We start from the raw sequence: 20,560 nt of genomic DNA on the forward strand, positions 1-20,560 counted from the left end.
TTCTCCTCGTCCTTCTCGTTCTCCTCGTCCTCCTCGTCCTCCTCGTCCTCTTTCTCTGACTCTTTCCATTGTGCTTGAAGGCCGATGAACTCACCTGCTGCTTTTTATAGTGCTAATACACCTGATTGGTGTGTCTACAATTAAGCAAACGAGTGTTTGCACACCTGATGACTGTGTTGAACCAATTTGTTGGACGGTGTGGTAATTTGACAGTCAGTGCTTTGGTATTGCAAGGATGTGACTTCATGATAGATTTTTGTGTGTAATGTATGTTAAGTGTGTTTAGTGTTTTGCAAATCACTGTGTGTAGAGTTTTGCAACAAGTGTGAGGTTGACAATGTGCTTATAGTTGTGCAAATATGGGCTGATGTTTTGCTTCTTGAGTGTAAGGTTTTGCTAATAGTGTACTACTTTTAATTTTAGTGTGTAAGCAATCCAAAAAAACTGTAAAGACACATATTTCCCTCCATATTCCACAGATCCATAAAGAATTTGAAAACAAACTCAATGTTGATAAACTCCCGTATCTACTGGGTGAAATACCACAGTGTGCCATCACAGCAGCAATATTTGTGACCTGTTGCCACAAGAAAAGGCCAACCAGTGAAGAACAAACACCATTGTAAATACAACCCATATTTATGTTTATTTATTTTCCCTTTTGTAATTTAACTCTTTGCACATTGTTACAACACTGTATATAGACATAATATGACATTTGAAATGGAACTTCTGTGAGTGTCATGTTTACTGTTAATTTGTATTGTTTATTTCACTTTTGTTTCTTATCTACTTCACTTGCTTTGGCAATGTCAACATATGTTTCCCATGCCAAAAAGCCCTTAAATTGAATTGAATTGAATGAGAGAAAAGGAGAGCAAGAGAGAGAGAGAGAAAGAGCATGAGCGAGCGAGCGAGAGAGCTGGTCAGGGAAGTTCAGAGATGCTTGGATGGTTTTTAGTGCTGGCACTGCCCAATAGGTCACTTATTCTGTGGGCATTACCACAGGGTGTCACACCCTGATCTGTTTCACCTGTCTTTGTGATTGTCACCACCCCCCTCCAGGTGTCGACCATCTTCCCCATTATCCCCTGTGTATTCATACCTGTGTTCTCTGTTTGTCTGTTGCCAGTTCGGCTTGTTTGTCAAGTCAACCAGGGGTTTTTCTCAGCTCCTGCTTTTCCTAGTCAAGCTTTTTCCTCGCCCTCCTGTTGGATTATTAAACCATTGATAATTCGATGTTGTCTGCATCTGGGGCTTACCTTCATACTTAATACAGGGTATGGTACATGACTAAAATAACCAACCCCCTCCTCCAGAGGCATCACCCAGGTTGGTTGTGTGTGTATGTTTTGGGGGAGGGGTGTCCCCAAGGCTATATTCACGCTTCAGTTGCATGTGTCCAGTCTGTTTTTGACAGAAATATCAGCTATACACATGTTGCTTACGTTTAGTCTCCACCATTTCAATTTTCAAATAATGTTCTGCTGTTGAATCATAGCAGTAGACTCAACAGCCAAACATACAGAAGCAAATTATTATGTTGTACCCTTGAACCAAGGATAAAAGAACCATGTCAGGCTTCTTCGAAGACAACCCTCACAATGAGCTACAGTATATCATCGATTCTACGTTCTTTCACGGTAAGAACATTGAAGCAAGCTTTGTTGATCCAACACCACTTTGATATCATTTAAAGACACACAATGAATAACTGCAATTTAGCCTCCATCATAGCTCAAAGTAAAGTTGAAATACAACGCATCAATATACTTTTCTATTTACCAAACCTCATGTTACTAAGCTGCAATCATACTTAGGGCAGCTACAGTATGTGTCTGCCATCACAGTATAGCAGAGCATTTAGTGAAGAGATTTCACTGCAGGTGGATGTGCTGCAGTAATGTAATAACCCTCCCTGTCAACATTCTAATGGGCAAATGATGTCTTTCTGAGCTTATAATGATTCAAATTGAGCATTTAATGTTGACTAAATTACAACATCCCTCAGCAATTTGATCAATTATGCTCTGGTATCATTAGACTGATCTGTCTTGTCCTAGTACGTGTGTATCACCCATTATCAATATCTCAGTCTGTCCCAAGGTTAGAGGTAATCTATATCTGTGAATGGCTCTTAACTCTCAAGTTATTCTATATGGCTCACGTTTTACTGTAACATTTTCAATAACTTCAGCCAACCAAGTATGAACAGTACTCATCATAATGCTTAGTTAAAGGAGGATATTTAACCCAAAGACTCCACTACAGAAGTTAGATAAGAGCTTGATGAGTTGGTAGTGCTGCTAAGGCCCTAGAGTGTCCCTCATCACAGGGAGTGTGGTTGTGCTATTGAGGGTGAAGCCATCTGTTTAAGTTTCATACTGTATGTTGATAACACTTTAAGTCACCTTCATATGTTAATGCCTCATAAACATTCACAACTTATAGATGTTACCTTTCCCCTTATGGACCACCAAACCTGTACTCCACAAAAACCCAGACATCTGAGAATATGATGAACAAAAGGTGAGCTTTATTCAGAACCAAAGAGAAAACGTATGGACAGAAAAGAAATTCAGTGTCCATTCAAATTAAGAATTCTACCCCAAAATTTACAGTCAAAAATAAAACGACAACATTGAGCAATACAGTATTTCATTAATAAATTAAGTTGAAGCCATTTTACTTAACACAAACACTGAGTTTTGTTCCAACAACATTCTTTTTGGAGCTTTACAAATGGCATATAAAGCAGGATATGTACAACCAGACATGGTCTGTTCTTAGCAAAGGAGTGGGAGCAGAAACATAATGACGGCTGTATATTCAGTCAAATTGACTTTTTTTCTGAACAGTGTTTCAGTCACTCCAGGCAGATTTGGAGCTTATTCACTCATTGCTGGGAACTCAGGTTATAAAAGATACTCAAATAGCTTTTTTTGTTCTGACACAAGCCACTGAGCTGCCACTGAGTTCGGAGGCTTCAAATTAGTTTTTCAGATATTTTTCAGATGTTTTTCAGCAGTGCACTACTAACTGAAATGTCTAGCCGTCACCTTAGCAGTGGTCTCATGCTACAAATGAAAGGTGAGACGCACCTGGTTAAATAAAGGTGAAATAAATAAATAAAAAACTGTTGGAGCCCTCTTTCTTTTCTCTCAGAGCCAGAAACTGCACCCATCATCACAATTCTGCTGACTTCTGCCGCTGCTCACACAGTTGCTAAGCAACCCTTAAATTCCAGTGTTCTGTAAGTCCAAACAACTCAGAGCCCCTGTCTGTGCAAATCATGAAGTCCTCAATTAGCTGGGTCGTAGACAGCTCCTAATACAAGATGACTTCAGTGAGTACAACAACAATGAAAAAAAAAAGCAACTACAATTAAAAAGGACTGGGCAGAAAGCAGATTACAAATTTGAAGAATACTGAAAAATATAAATCACCTTATACTTAAAAGACTTCAAAGCAAAACAAACTGAAAAATAACTTACTTTGGACAGGACCAGCCTGTTAGTTGTTTCGGCTCAAATTCACCCATCCCACCCACGCAGACCCTTTACCCCATTACTTACACTCTCCACTAAGTATGAATGAGAGACCCATCTTTGTAAAGGCCTTGATCCTGTACTCTCATCAATAATGGCCAGCCACACTACAAGAATGACAACTCCAGAGAGTCATCCCAGGTGATCAATTGTGGAACATGAAGGAGGCTTATTTTTCAGTCTCTGAATCAGAGAGGTGTGGGGGGCTGCCATAATTGACATTCACTTTTTCAGCACCCGAGGAACAGGGGTTAACTGCCTTGCTCAGAATTTTACAGATTTTTACCTTGTCAGCTCAGGTATTCGATCCAGCAACCTTTCGGTTACTGGCCCAACGCTCTAACCACTGGGCTACCTACCGCCCGAGTGTGTGTGTGTGTGTGTGTTTGTTTGTTTGTGGGGGGGTGATCATGAAGAGGACCAGTATATCCTATACAGAGTAAACCATGTTTTTTCAAGTGGGGCGTCAGTAGGGGTGGGGACTGGGGAGGATGTTGGGGGAGGCCAGAGGGGTTCTAAAGAAACCCCTTCCTTCCCCCATACTTCCGATTCCCTTGCCCCTCTACCACCTTGCACCCCCTTTTGCCCGCTGGACTGTTCAATGGAGTGAATCGCTGGCCCCCCAGTCTGGTGTCTTCCCCCTCCCTCACATGATGGAGCAGCCCTTGGCCTTGTCCTTGCCGAAGGTGGAGGAGAGGAGGTCAGACTTTCTGGGCAGGAAAAGGAGTCTCTTGGAGAGGCGTCGGGCAGGGCTGGTCTTGGTGGAGGGCTGTAGCTTGCTGATGCAGGCCAGGGCTGAAGTACGGAACACACTGTGGATGCTCTTCTCTGAGGTGAAGGCCGAACACTCCAAGTAGGCCTCCGCACCTAGCTGCTTGGCCATGGAGGAACCCTGCAACATGAAGGGGAAAGAACAGGAGTGAGACGGAGGAAGCGAGACACCAAAGAGAGAGAGAGAGAGAGAGAGAGAGAGAGAGAGAGAGAGAGAGAGAGAGAGAGAGAGAGAGAGAGAGCATTATGTAAGACTCACCTGCTCATGTGAGATGGGTGTCTGCTTCTGATTGGACAGCTCCATGAGCGTACACACGTCTGTGCGCAGGTCTGTTTTACAGCCTATCAGGAGGATGCGTGTGCTGGGGCAGAAATCCAGGATCTCTGTCTTCCACTGCAATGAAAAGGACATATGGCTGTCATGAGGTTGTTATAATGTATCATCACCACAGATGTAAAATGCATGATTGTGATGATGGCTAAGATGAGGAGGAAGAAGAAATTGACAACAACAATGATGATGATCACAATGACAATGGCCTTGCCTTTTTCAGTGCACCATCAATTGAGTCTGGTCGGCTGATGTCGTAACAGAGGAGCACAGCGTCTGAGTCGCTGTAGCACAGGGGTCGGACGTTATCATAGTACGGGGAGCCTATAGGGTCAAACAGATCGGCTGGGGTCAGTCACAGGGCTTTCAATAGGACAGTACATCAAATCACATTTTATTTGTCACATGCTTCGTAGACAACAGTGAAATGCTTAATTACAGGTCCATTTCCAACAATGCAGAGTTAAAGATAAGATCAAATATTCAATCAAATATAGAAATAGTGACACAATTAATAAATACACAGTGAAAAAAATATATATTTAACAAGTAAAAATAACATGGCTATATACAGGGAGTACCAGTACCGATGTCGATGTGCAGGGGTACAGAGTAATTGGTGTAGCTACAGTGCCTTGCGAAAGTATTCGGCCCCCTTGAACTTTGCGACCTTTTGCCACATTTCAGGCTTCAAACATAAAGATATAAAACTGTATTTTTTTGTGAAGAATCAACAACAAGTGGGACACAATCATGAAGTGGAACGACATTTATTGGATATTTCAAACTTTTTTAACAAATCAAAAACGTAAAAATTGGGCGTGCAAAATTATTCAGCCCCTTTACTTTCAGTGCAGCAAACTCTCTCCAGAAGTTCAGTGAGGATCTCTGAATGATCCAATGTTGACCTAAATGACTAATGATGATAAATACAATCCACCTGTGTGTAATCAAGTCTCCGTATAAATGCACCTGCACTGTGATAGTCTCAGAGGCCGTTAAAAGCGCAGAGAGCATCATGAAGAACAAGGAACACACCAGGCAGGTCCGAGATACTGTTGTGAAGAAGTTTAAAGCCGGATTTGGATACAAAAATATTTCCCAAGCTTTAAACATCCCAAGGAGCACTGTGCAAGCGATAATATTGAAATGGAAGGAGTATCAGACCACTGCAAATCTACCAAGACCTGGCTGTCCCTCTAAACTTTCAGCTCATACAAGGAGAAGACTGATCAGAGATGCAGCCAAGAGGCCCATGATCACTCTGGATGAACTGCAGAGATCTACAGCTGAGGTGGGAGACTCTGTCCATAGGACAACAATCAGTCGTATATTGCACAAATCTGGCCTTTATGGAAGAGTGGCAAGAAGAAAGCCATTTCTTGAAGATATCCATAAAAAGTGTCGTTTAAAGTTTGCCACAAGCCACCTGGGAGACACACCAAACATGTGGAAGAAGGTGCTCTGGTCAGATGAAACCAAAATTGAACTTTTTGGCAACAATGCCAAATATTATGTTTGGCGTAAAAGCAACACAGCTCATCACCCTGAACACACCATCCCCACTGTCAAACATGGTGGTGGCAGCATCATGGTTTGGGCCTGCTTTTCTTCAGCAGGGACAGGGAAGATGGTTAAAATTGATGGGAAGATGGATGGAGCCAAATACAGGACCATTCTGGAAGAAAACCTGATGGAGTCTGCAAAAGACCTGAGACTGGGATGGAGATTTGTCTTCCAACAAGACAATGATCCAAAACATAAAGCAAAATCTACAATGGAATGGTTCAAAAATAAACATATCCAGGTGTTAGAATGGCCAAGTCAAAGTCCAGACCTGAATCCAATCGAGAATCTGTGGAAAGAACTGAAAACTGCTGTTCGCAAATGCTCTCCATCCAACCTCACTGAACTCGAGCTGTTTTGCAAGGAGGAATGGGAAAAAATGTCAGTCTCTCGATGTGCAAAACTGATAGAGACATACCCCAAGCGACTTACAGCTGTAATCGCAGCAAAAGGTGGCGCTACAAAGTATTAACTTAAGGGGGCTGAATAATTTTGCACACCCAATTTTTCAGTTTTTGATTTGTTAAAAAAGTTTGAAATATCCAATAAATGTCGTTCCACTTCATGATTGTGTCCCACTTGTTGTTGATTCTTCACAAAAAAATACAGTTTTATATCTTTATGTTTAAAGCCTGAAATGTGGCAAAAGGTCGCAAAGTTCAAGGGGGCCGAATACTTTCGCAAGGCACTGTATGTAGTGTACTTATAGGTAGGGATAAAGTGACTAGGCAACATGATAGATAATAGACAGCAGCAGTGTATGTGGTGAGTGTGAAAGTGTGTGTGTTGGGGTGTCAAGTATGTATGAGTGTCTGGGTAGAGTCCAGTGTTGGTGCATAGTCAGTGGAAAAAAAGGGTCAATGCAGGTAGTCCAGGAAGCCATTTGATTAGCTTTTTAGGAGTCTTGTTAAAAAGTCTTATGACTTGAGAATAGAAGCTGTTCAGGGTCCTGTTGGTTCCAGACTTGATGCATTGGTACCGCTTGTCGTGCAGTAGCAGAGAGAACAGTCTGTGGCTTGGATGGCTGGAGTCTTTGACACTGTTTTGGACCTTCTTTTGACACCGCCTATAATACAAGTCTTTGATGGCAGGGAGCTCGGCCCCGTACGCACTACCCTCTGTTGCACCTTGCAGTCGGTTTTCCAAGCAGTTGCCATACCAAGCGGTGATTCAGCCAGTCAAGATGCTCTTGATGGTGCAGCTGTATAACTTTTTGAGGATCTGTGGGCCCAAATCTTTTCAGCCTCCTGGAGAGGAAGAGGCCATGTTGTCCCTCTTCACGACTGTGTTGGTGTGTTTGGACCATTATAGATACTTAGTGTTGAGGGTCAGCGTGGCAGATGTGTTGTTGCCTTCCCTCACCACCTGGGGTAGCCCGTCATGAAGTCCAGGATCCAGTTGCAGAGGGAGGTGTTCAGTCCCAGGGACCTTAGCTTAGTGATGAGCTTTGAGGGCACTATGGTGTTGAATGCTGAGCTGAGTCAATGAACAACATTCTCACGTGTTCCTTTTGTCCAAGTGGGAAAGGCCAGTGTGGAGTGCAATAGAGATTGCATCGTCTGTGGATTGGTTGGGGTGGTATGAAAATTGGAATGGGTCCAGGATGTCTGGGATGATGGTGTTGATGTGAACCATGACCAGTCTTCCAAATAATTTCATGGCTACAGATGTGAGTGCTATGGAGCAATAGTAATTTAGACAGGCTACCTTGGCATTCTTGGGCACAGGAAGTATGGTGGTCTGCGTGAAACATGTAGGTATTAAAGACTGGGTCAGAGAGAGGTTGAAAATGCCAGTGAAGAAACTTGCCAGCTGGTCAGCGCTTGATCTGAGTTAGCGTCCTCGTAATTCGTCTAGTCCTGCGGCCTTATAAATGTTAACCTGTTTAAAGGTCTTACTCACATCGGCTACGGAGAGCGTAGTACCAAGTGAATAAGAAACTCCATTAGATCCATTAAGAATTATTTTTTGCAGCACAGGACACCACTCCCCCTGGTAACTACGGCAAACGCCTTGGTCAACAATGCTTGAATCCAATACTCTATTATACCCCCCCCCCCCCCCCCCCCCCCCCCACACACACACACACACACTGTACACTGTACACTCAAATGTTCTTCCTCCCTCACACTCAGATCTACAGTAAATCACTTCACTAAAGTTCTGCGCCTTCCCACTTAGTAGAAGATTTCTCCAATAATTCCCATTAACACACAAACAGACAAACATACACAGACACAGACATACAGCAAGAGTAAGAGAGAGGCACAGTACACAACCCCTGTGTTTTGTAAACAATTTATGCTGAACTCTTTTTTTGTGCAGAAATCCCACTTTAAATCAGAGAGATGTAATAAAGATCTCTGTATCAGGGGAGAATCATTGATTTATGTGTTTAGGGCGTGGGTTCTATGTGATGCATAACACATACTGTACTGTATGTAAAATGTCGTTAACAATGACACCTAAACTAAAAAGTAAATGCTTCTCATGTTATAAATTGAAGACTTTTGCTTAGAAAACCTTAATCTGGTTGTGTGTGCATATGTGTGTGCATCAGTGACAGTTGCTGCCATTTAAAATGAGGGAGGACGCAACATTTTTTATCAGCATGGCCTTATTTCTATTACAGCATATTGGATGACTGTCATTCATATTCCATTCACCCAGTTCAATGTAACTGGCATGTGTGCTCCCTCTCCAGCCTCTAGGTCACCCTGCTGCTCATTAAGGCGGACACCTGTCACCATCGTTATGCGCACCTGCGAGTCATCAGACTCACCTGGACTACATCACTTCCCTGATTACCTTCCGTATATATGTCACTCCCTTTGGTTCCTTCCCCAGGCGTTATTGTTTCTGTTTCAGTTTCCTGTCTGTGCGTTGTTCGTGTTTCTTGTTTTGTATTATGTTGTGTTTATTTATTAATATACTCACTCCCTGAACTTGCTTCCCGACTCTCAGCGCACATCGTTACAGTAAGATCGATAGGTTAAGGCTACTACATGATACTCAAATTTCCCCTATACCCATCATGAGGTTGCTACCACCTAGCCTATGAATGAAAGTTTCCAACATAGGTGCACAGGTCAAGAGAAAAATGTTAGTAATCAAGGTGACAGACAGTGACACATCCAATAGCGCCTTGCACACTCTTGCCTGCATCTAGCTGATCTAGGGTGTATTCATTAGTCCAACAGTTGCAAACGAGAGTTTCTATTCGACCATCTAAGGTATGTTTATCTTTGTTTTGTTTCATTTGCTTCCATTTAAATCGGAGGAATGACCACACCCCTAATCACCTGCAAACGAAGTTCACTTTCATAGCAGCCACATACAGACAGCATGCTCACTTTGCTAGTTGTATAATTCCTCCTTGCATATACGCTGTCATCCTCTCGCCTTTTCCCTTCACTTGTGGAATTCATTGCACAACATAATAACTGTCTGTGACCAGGCGAAAAAACCTTTCCAAGCCAAATATTCATACCATAACCGCTTACCGTTAACCGCTACACACGGCCTACATCATTGTCACCATATTAGCTGACGTCATAGTCAACATAGCTACTAGAAGTAACGCGTTAGTAAACCCTCTACAATCATGTAGTACAGTGTACAGCAAGCAGTTTAGCAGTTACACCGGAGGGCCCCGGGGCAATAAATTAATAAAACCAAAAGCTGACATTGAATTGGAATACTTCCCGTGTTGGATAGCCATAGCCAGCTAGCCAATGTAGCATCCCTCTCTGTTTAAGCCGGGTGTTTGAGTAGGTTAAACTAGCTAGCTGCATTCGTTAGCAAAGTAAGTGAAAGGGAAAGAAATACAAAAATATAGCTTGTTCTCTCTCTCTCTTGCTTCTCCTTCATTTTTTAAAGGAAATTAATTTGTTCAAAACTGTTAAACTATTGTCTTTCTCTCTTTGAGTCAACTACTCACCACATTTTATGCACTGCAGCACTAGCTAGCTGTAGCTTATGCTTTCTGTACTCGATTAATTATCTGATCATTTTATTGGGTGGACAACATGTCAGTTCATGCTGCAAGAGCTCTGATAGGTTGGAGGATGTTCTCCGGAAGTTGTTTTAATTATTGTGAAAGTCAATGGAAGGGGGTGAGAACCATGAGCCTCCTAGTCAATGTACCCAGAGGAGGATGGAAACTAGTTGTCCTCTGGCTACACCATGGTGCTACCCCAGTGAGTGCCGTTGAAGCAACTATAGACCTTCATAGTTATTAAATATTTGGTGACATGGTAACATTGTGACATTGGTGACATGATGACATTGTTGACATGGTGACATTAAATATTTGGTGACATGAATATATTTAATACAGTTTTATCTAAAAAGGCTAACTTTTGTTATGTTTCACTTTACATTTTTCTGAAAATCCCCTTCCTCTGAGGAGGAGCCTCCACTGGTGTGTGTATGTGTGTGCACGCATGCCTACGCACCAAAGTATAACGTATGTTAATGTTTACATGAAATTAGTGCTTACATTAATGCTTACAGCGATATATGTGGTCCCCTCTGTTGTACAGGAAGGTCTCTGTGCTAAAATCAGACGCTTACAGGATGTCCATCCTCTCACCACACCAACAACAGATTACATTTTTAACCTACTCCAGAAACATGTTAAACACAAACTAAACCAGCAAATAATGAACTAAGAAAAGCTTCATCATGCAGATGTACAGTGTAAACGACTTATTATTATGTTTTATTTGTTTTATTGAACCTTTATTTAACTTGTGCCTTTATGGGTAATGTTAAATGCATTTGCATGATATAGAATTCCCTCCTTCTACTGTAGGTGTGCCATTCTCTTCAGATCCAATCCATTATTAAAAGCCTGACAAACATTCTCCTTTGAGGGAGGCAATTGTCTGACGTTTACAAGGAATAACTGTATAGTGTGTAAAGGCAAGAGATGAGGGAAGTGATTGGACTTGTTTTTCCAGTAGGAGACAATGACCATATTCTCAGAGGTGTCCAGGGTGATGCAATGCTGGGGAAACAGAGATGATGATGGCTCTGAACCCTGGAGCTGAGACTTTAGTTATAGGACAATCGGAGAAATCCATGAAGGATGAGAGCACTGCCAGCACAGGATGTCAGAGAGACAGATAGAGATCTCAGTGTTTAGACTATAGAGGCACTTTTGATGGCATGATGATAGAAACAGTGGAAAAAAAGAAAGGTGGAAAGAGCTAGGGAGAGGTTAAAACAAGGTGTGAAAATGTAAAGGTGGGGATGAGTCTACTGTTGTTTACAGATTGCATTGTTTTCAGAGCGGGTGGGCAAGGAAATGTAAGTCAGGTTTTGCAGTACAATTCCTCTGAGAACTTGAATATAAAGACACATTAAAATGGAATGCTTTTGGACTCTCTCCTGTTCAAGAGAAAGGAGTTTCAAGGTAGCGGCCTGAGAACAAGTTGGGGGAACATTTCACGCCTGATAAACCCCCTCCACTATATCTGCATTTAGAGCACCTTGTATAGAGAGACATGACACATTATATCCCTTTTTTATAATACATTATAAAGGCTTATACATGCTTAAATACCTTAAGTAATGCTTTAAGTAAAGTGCTACTGTAAGGGTATGTTGGATGTATGCAGGGAGAGTGCAGAGTGTAATGCTCACCTGACGTGTCCCAAAGACTGAGCTCTACGCGCTGGTCCTCCAGCTCCAGACAGGCTGTGTAGTTCTCAAATACTGTTGGAACATATGTCTGTGGATGCAGAAAGGAATGGGTTCATTTGTACTACTAAAAGGCAATTACACTATGCAAATGTAGGATTTAGAAATTAGAATACAGTCAACCTGTGAAATGATGACCCTTGTAATCCTCAGTCCTACATTTACATACAGTGTAAATTGTGTTAGTTTTACATATAATGATCATCCCAGTTTGTGGCTACTGTGCCACTGCCTACTGTCTGTCTGACCAAATAAGGCATCTGATCATTTCAAAACAAAGGCCAACTCCATGATAACAGAAAAATAATACAAATCATTTTAAGAGGTATTTTAGTATTTTAAGAAATAGGAAATAATTGTTTCCTATCAATTATACAGTTAGGAAGTTAATACTTATCTTGGGATAAGGTATCATATAAGAATTAAGCAATAAATAATCTATGTCTTGAAACTCTATCATAAATCTAACACAATCTAGCAATGCAGTTATTAGTGAAAATATAAAACTTGACACATTCTCTTTGTTATTATCATATAATTATCACCTCTTTATAGCCTATGTATGTTAACTATTCCAGTAGGCCTATACCTTAAGGTTTAGACTGTAATCCAATCAAATGTGCCAGGTAGAAATCGCATACCTCAGGATAGGAATCCTTGGCCAGGACTTGCAACATTGCGGTTTTCCCGCATTGAACATCCCCAACCAACACCAGTTTACATCTCGCCACCATAGGCTGGGTAAGTCTCCTTTCCTTCATTGTGAAAAATATTAGGTTGATGAATACAATAAATGTATATGTGAAACAAAACCCTTCCTTTGTAAATCCTCTGTCAGTAATCAGTGCTTTGTGCCGTGATTCTCTCCTCCTGCGCTGAAGCTTGCTGCCAGCGGTATTGATGAGATATGACACTGCGGAACTTTATATTGTCGCGACAGCCAATGAGCGTTCTGCTAATGGTTGCGCGGCACGCGCTTCGGACGAAATATACAAGGTTTTTGTAGTCAACTGTTCTAAAGGGCGAAATGACCTACATAGTCTATCCATGTCTAGTGGATGATACGCTTTGTGTGATATTAGAGAGAGGAGGGAAAATGGCTACAGGTTATTTAATGTTATATTGTTAAATGTTTGTCATCATGGAGTAGACCTAATGAATGATCACAACAGCAATTATATAATTATTTATTTGAATAATATTTTCGGCTACATTTAATGCATTAATCCTTCCAATATCAAAGTAATGTCCATCAATACCTTCTAGGTCAATCAAATGTCTCTCTCTTTCTTCACCTGTTGGACAGAGAAGCAGTGAGTGGGGAGGGTTGTGTGTTTTTTTTATTGGGCATAGAGGAGGGTAGTGCGTTTTTTCCCTGGTTTATTTTGACTCTTCTGCTCTTAGTTTCACTATAAACAATGGCTTGACTTACTTTTGATATTACCCTAATAAAGTTTAGAAATGTTTGTGAAGGTTTGGTATGGTGTGGCTATTTATAAGCTTTAGCTACTGCAGGCCTATGACATGAAGACAGTGCACCCCGGCCCTACAACTGACTCTGACAGCTGAACTTGAGGCGAGAAGTCTGTTTCAGGCCTATGACATGAAGACAGTGCACCCCGGCCCTACAACTGACTCTGACAGCTGAACTTGAGGCGAGAAGTCTGTTTCAGGCCTATGACATGAAGACAGTGCACCCCGGCCCTACAACTGACTCTGACAGCTGAACTTGAGGCGAGAAGTCTGTTTCAGGCCTACCAGAGTTACTCCTATATCAAACAATATAATGCTTAACTTTATACAAAATAATCTGATCGAAAATAAACGAATTGGCCTCCTTCAGTACGCAGTGGTGTAAAGTACTTAAGTGAAAGTGTTAATTAAGTCGTTTTGGGGGGTATCTGTACTTGTAACGGTCGTCATATGAAGGAGAAGAGGAGGACCAATGTGCAGAGTGGTAAGTGTCCATATTTAATAGAATAAACTGAACACGACAAAATACAAAAGTAACAAAAGTGAAAGAACAAACTGAAAAAGTTCCGTGTGGAACACGCAGACACTGGAAACAATCACCCACAACTCAAAAGTGAAACCAGGCTACCTAAGTATGGTTCTCAATCAGGGACAACGATTGACAGCTGCCTCTGATTGAAAACCATACCAGACCAAACACAGAATCCCAAATTATAGAAAAAGGAACATAGATTGCCCACCCCAACTCACGCCCTGACAATACTAAAACAAAGACAAAACAAAGGAACTATGGTCAGTACGTGACAGTACTTTACTTTACTATTTATATTTTTGACAACTTTTACTTTTACTTCACTACATTCCTAAAGAAAATAATGTACGTTTTACTCCTTCGTTTGTAAGTCATGTAGCCCCTGGCTATCCGTAAATGAAAAAAAAACAAGAAAATTGTGTCGTCTGGTTTGCTTAATATAAGGAATTAAAATGATTTATACTTTTACTTTTGATACTTAAGTATATTTAAAACCAAATACTTTTAGACTTTTTCTCAAGTAATATTTTACTGAGTGACTTGCAGCTTTCCCCCTACATGAGAACCTCATGCAGCTTTCCCCCTACATGAGAACCTCATGCAGCTTTCCCCCTACATGGGAACCTCATGCAGCTTTCCCCCTACATGAGAACCTCATGCAGCTTTCCCCCTACATGGGAACCTCATGCAGCTTTCCCCCTACATGAGAACCTCATGCAGCTTTCCCCCTACATGAGAACCTCATGCAGCTTTCCCCCTACATGGGAACCTCATGCAGCTTTCCCCCTACATGAGAACCTCATGCAGCTTTCCCCCTACATGAGAACCTCATGCAGCTTTCCCCCTACATGGGAACCTCATGCAGCTTTCCCCCTACATGGGAACCTCATGCAGCTTTCCCCCTACATGGGAACCTCATGCAGCTTTCCCCCTACATGGGAACCTCATGCAGCTTTCCCCCTACATGGGAACCTCATGCAGCTTTCCCCCTACATGGGAACCTCATGCATCTTTCCCCCTACATGGGAACCTCATGCAGCTTTCCCCCTACATGGGAACCTCATGCAGCTTTCCCCCTACATGGGAACCTCATGCAGCTTTCCCCCTACATGGGAACCTCATGCAGCTTTCCCCCTACATGGGAACCTCATGCAGCTTTCCCCCTACATGAGAACCTCATGCACCCTTATGCAGGTATGTTGATAATAGAATGTTGGAATCGATTTCACTCTGTCTGTTTCTAATTTCCCTTGTTACTGCATACTGTACATGTGTGCACCTCTGTATCAGAAGTGCCATTTTATCAAGGCTTTTGAAATATGGTTCCTGGAAAATGGTATGGTGTTTTTTTTGTTTACCAAATATATATGTGACATATATTCTTGTTACCTCTCATTCACAGCTGTCCATGTCAACAAACCTGGGCTTACCTGGAACTACCACCACTCTCATTGTCAGAGAGTCAGAGAATGCATTCGGTATCATGGCTGCAAGGATGAGGATTCTTGGACGCACAGACTCTGCTTCACAGTGCACACAAAGGACCAAGTATTTTGTACTAAAATGTAGACTTTTAATCTTTTTAATAAAATGAAACCTGATTCTGGGACGTCTCAGTGTGCAGTAATTTAGATTAGATTGATCTACAACACAAGTAGAAAAAAAACTGTAAGTATGTATCACACAGCTCTTCTGTACATTGTCAGCCCTTAATTGTCATATAGAATGCATTGAAACACCTCAAAGAAATTCCAACAGAGCTTTTTCAGCATATTAATAAACCTTTATTCTTGATTCTGAAAGTAAACCACAAGACAAAAGCAACTGCTGAGAACAGACTTGTAAACAAGCGTCTATGGATTAAAATGTGTCAGTGTAGTTACAAATGTTTCTGAATATAAATATTTTGGAACAATAGTAAAACAGTGTCTGTTATGAACAGACAGGTAGATAACAAAAGTGTCTATGGAATAAAATGAAAGTGTCTAGTGTCTAACAGAACAAGTTGTTCATTTCACTGTGGCCCCAGTCAATTGGTCCATGTCCTCTTCTTGAAGTCAGGAGACTCTGGAGAGCAGTGTGTATGGTGAGGAGAGGAGGAAAAAGGACAACAGAAGAGAGGCAGGGGATTAGAGAATAAAGTCTGAAATCATTTTTATTTACCTCTGTGACAGGCCGGTGACTTGGTGCATGACGTTCTCCAGAGATATGTCTTTAATCATTTGCAATGCCTTTGCGAGTGATGTGTCAAGGAATGAGTCTGCAGCTCTTTTCCCCCTTCTTCTCACACCCCTGCTACTACTGCTGCTGCTCTGTGGCTTCGAGCCCTAAACACATTGTAACCATCCATAGCAACCTCAGAATACAGGGTTTATCAGTTAACCAGGTCTCAGATACAATAAAAATATCAGGGTCTGCCTGAGAGACCCAGATCTTGACATGATCCATTTAAGGTAATAAACTATGAATATTAAGATGTAAAAATGTCAAACCTTTTCTGCATTTAAATCATACGGAGTTTCATTACAAGTCAGATTACTTTGACATTTCAGAACAACAGGAGACTCAAAGATTGGATTATAAAAGAAAACAAAGTAGGAATCTTAGTTACATTTCTCCAGTTAGCACATTAGGCATGTCACCACTTTCAGACACAACATGTGTAACTCTCACAGTGACCAAAGAGGAGATGGTAAAACTGTCTTACATGTAATGCTAGTATTGTCCTCACATCAATTTAGTTGACCAATAACCTTTCCAATGTTTGATGACAACAGCCGGGAGCCATTTTCCCCCAGGTGAATTCCGTCTACCACAAAGTAGCCAGGCCTGTTCCAGAAGGAGTCAAAATTGTCGACGAAGGACATGCCCAAGTCCTTGGTCAGACGCATTAACCACTGGTGAAGAGAACAAAGATGGGTAAAACACTCAGTTATAAACAGCGAGACAAATATATGTCCTGCTAATTTCTGAGCATTCTCCAAGAGCTACCTTGATGGTAGGGATGATTTCCAATAAATCCAATACCTTCGCTCCAGGAAAACAAAGGGGTATTTCTGACTTCCCCCGAAATCCGTACACTTTGTTCATAGAGTTCAAGTAACAGACACATCTCAACATCAACTGTTCAGAGGAGACTGCGTGAATCAGGCCTTCATGGTCGAATTGCTGCAAAGAAACCACTAAAAAAATGCAAACCATGATATTGAAGTACCCAAAGTCGGTATGTCACGTTCTGACCTTTATTTCCTTTGTTTTGTCATTATTTAGTATGGTCAGGGCGTGAGTTGGGGTGGGCAGTCTATGTTTGTTTTTCTATGATTTGGGTATTTCTATGTTTCGGCCTAGTATAGTTCTCAATCAGAGGCAGGTGTCATTAGTTTGGTGGAGCCTAAGGGAGAGGTGTGTGTAGTAAGCACTAGATCTCCCGTGCTTACCCACAGCCCGGTTCAACCTGTGTCTGCACTCTGGAGGGTCCGGGCTAGAGTAGTTGTTCAGCCTGGGGAAGTGGTGCCAAGGTTGCGCACCAGAGCTCCAGTGCTCCCCCACAGCCCGGTCCTTCAGGTGCCTCCTAACACCAAGTCTCTTCAAGGTCTCCCCAGCCTGGTGGTTCCTGTGGCAGCCCCACGCACCAGGCTGTCTCTCTGTCTCCTCCCTGCAGGTGGTCCCGCCTGTCCGGCGCTGCTGCCGGAGTCTCCCGCCTGTCCGGCGCTGCTGCCGGAGTCTCCCGCCTGTCCGGCGCTGCTGCCGGAGTCTCCCGCCTGTCCGGCGCTGCTGCCGGAGTCTCCCGCCTGTCCCGAGCTGCCAGAGCCCCTGCCCCTCTGTCCAGAGCTTCCACCCCTCTGTCCAGTGGGGTCATTGAGAAGGGTGGCCATGGTTAGAAAGCCACGGAGGCAGACAATAAGGCAGACTAAGACTATGGTGAAGTGGGGTCCGCGTCCCGCGCCAGAGCCGCCACCGCGGACAGACGTCCACCCAGACCCTCCCCTATAGGTTAAGGTTTTGCGGCCAGATTCCGCACCTTTGGGGGGGGGCACTGTCACGTTCTGACCTTTATTTCCTTTGTTTTGTCATTATTTAGTATGGTCAGGGCGTGAGTTGGGGTGGGCAGTCTGTTTGTTTTTCTATGATTTGGGTATTTCTATGTTTTGGCCTAGTATGGTTCTCAATCAGAGGCAGGTGTCATTAGTTGTCTCTGATTGAGAATCATACTTAGGTAGCCTGGGTTGCACTGTTTGTTGGTGGGTGATTGTCTATGTTGATGGCTTGTTTCAGCGTAGCTCGCATTAGCTTCACGGTTGTTATTTTGTTTACTGTTTTTGTATAGTGTTTCAGTGTTCAGTTCTTTCTTTAATTAAATATTCATGTTGAACACATATCACGCCGCCTTTTGGTCCTCCGATCCTTCTCGCCTCTCCTCTTCAGATGAAGAGGAGGACGACCGTGACACGGTATGCTTTGTTTATTGGTTGTGTGGTGTTTTGGCATGGGAACATTTTGGTGGAAAACTCATTACATATATTTTATAGAAGTATAAATATGGCATAAAAATGATGAAAATCTGATTTCCCCTAGCTGATCATTGTCTGCAGCCAGCTATGATTTTAGTGCAATGAAACAGGCAGGGAAAGTGGTGTGGTGGTTGGGGAACCCTCAATCTTCTGGCCCGTAGCCCTGCATGGCATCGACTGTGCCACAAAATGTGTGGCAAAATACCCACGTTTATAAACACAGGGTCGCTACAGTTATTATTATTTTTGATTGTAAACATAATTCTATGAGTGGGGGGGGTGTTCAAATTATTAAGTGAAAATATTTTTCATGTTAGGGAGGAGGGTGCATTTTATGACACCCTCCCCCCAGCACATTTAGATTCATTCAAATGATATTGTAAAAGTGAAAACATACTTAGCCCTATAGGGCTTGTAGTCTAGAATAAGGTGTGCTTTTTCAAATATGCACAGTGGGTGTACAGGTAGGTAAAGATCAGACCCACTAAAAGAACAATGTTACTTGACCTGCTTCAGTTCTAGCTTTCATTGATACTCTCTGTCTCTCACTCAATCTTTCTCTAGATAATTTTTTTCCAACTTTTGACACTTGCCTCCCTATATGGCTTCACAGGCATGAAAAAAATTACCAGATTAAATGGTCTCTTTGTATGAGTAAAAAGGACCTAACTCTACTTAAATATTTCACCAAATCTAGAACAGGATTCAAAAATGAAGAATTACACTCAGGAGTTATCATTTACATCCTCTCATCAAGTTACATATGCATTTGGAAGGAAACCTAGCGAATGCACAGAGAAAAATGGTCACGTTTGTCGTAATGATGAGACCAAGGCGCAGCGTGACAAGAATACATTCTTCTTTAAACGAAGAACACTTAAACAAACTAACAAAACGAACGTGAAGCTATGCTAATCCAAGTGCTGACATTCACCTACACAGACGATAACCCACAAAACCAAAATGGAAAATGGCAACCTAAATAGGATCCCCAATCAGAGACAACGATAAACAGCTGTCTCTGATTGGGAACCAATTCAGGCCACCATAGACCTACATATACCTAGACATACCAAAACCCCATAGATATACAAAAAACCAGAGCACTGACTGCCAAGCCCAAACAGAAGACATATGGCTTCCTCACTCTGAAACACCAGAGAATCTTCAAGAATGTCTGCCATTTTGGGAGGATGTGGAGCATGCTGAGTTTTACAGAACATGAATGGACATACAAACAACCACATACTGTTACGACATTAAATGTCCTAGTGCATTCGGAAAGTGTTCAGACCCCTTGACTTTTTCCACATGAAGGGGTGAAGGGGTCTGATTACTTTCCGAATGCACTGTAAATCAGCACACTATAGCAACGAGGATGCTCTTGTGCTCATGACACTTTACAGCACAGCAAGAAGGGTCTTTAGAGCACCTTTAAAAAACACTTTTTTAAATGTAATATCAGGAAACTGTGGACTGTGTTAGAATAACACATCACAACAAATGTTCTGAAATGGTCTCTGTTTTGCTTTATACATTCATCATGTTGACTGTTTCCTTTAAACCTAGCTGTAATGTCATGTACAGTAACACTGTAATGTCAACCTTACCTCTTTCTTCCATCTCTTCACACCTCTCTCTGTGTCAGTGGGCTGTACAGGACGGTGTTGTTAAATTTGTGCATTTACATTTTTGTCACTTATTAGACGCTCTTATCCAGAGCGCGTTACAGTTAGTGCATTCCTCTTTAGATCGCTAGGTGGGACAACCAGGCTGCTTTGAGGCTGGTTTTAGCCTGGCCGAGTGTCACCAGTGTCATGCAGAATGTGTGACTCTCCGCCCTGGTAAGGCGCCAGGGCCCAGAGGTAATTATTGATCCCAGAAACCTCATTCCACTTGGGATACAAACCCACAGTTGGGCTCAGGCAGACTGCCACCATTTTAGGAGACAGAAATAAAGATTAAAGGGGAAGGGAGAGGGGAGGAGATGATGAGAGAAGAGGGGAAAGGAATACATCCTTAGAATTTGAAATGTTACAAGTAACTAGGTAAAGTAAGGCTACACACTAACACATTGACTAGTGACACTTTCTCTCTTCTCGCCAATTATTTCTGTCAGTGG

At 42.2% G+C, this 20,560-nt stretch overlaps 1 protein-coding gene across 1 annotated transcript; it reads right to left on the bottom strand.

Annotated features, from left to right (window-relative positions):
- Positions 1 to 2,514: 2,514 nt before the first annotated feature.
- Positions 2,515 to 12,815, bottom strand: LOC109869828 (rho-related GTP-binding protein Rho6-like). Its single transcript, XM_020460097.2, has 5 exons — positions 12,564 to 12,815; positions 11,866 to 11,953; positions 4,865 to 4,974; positions 4,579 to 4,713; positions 2,515 to 4,440 (listed from the first exon to the last, which is right to left on the bottom strand). Exons 1-5 carry the CDS (start codon positions 12,681 to 12,683, stop codon positions 4,195 to 4,197), a joined length of 699 nt encoding a protein of 232 aa, XP_020315686.1. The 5' UTR covers positions 12,684 to 12,815; the 3' UTR covers positions 2,515 to 4,194.
- Positions 12,816 to 20,560: the final 7,745 nt, after the last annotated feature.

This window comes from Oncorhynchus kisutch, linkage group LG24, assembly GCF_002021735.2.
Source record: "Oncorhynchus kisutch isolate 150728-3 linkage group LG24, Okis_V2, whole genome shotgun sequence".
NCBI classification, from domain to species: domain Eukaryota; kingdom Metazoa; phylum Chordata; class Actinopteri; order Salmoniformes; family Salmonidae; genus Oncorhynchus; species Oncorhynchus kisutch.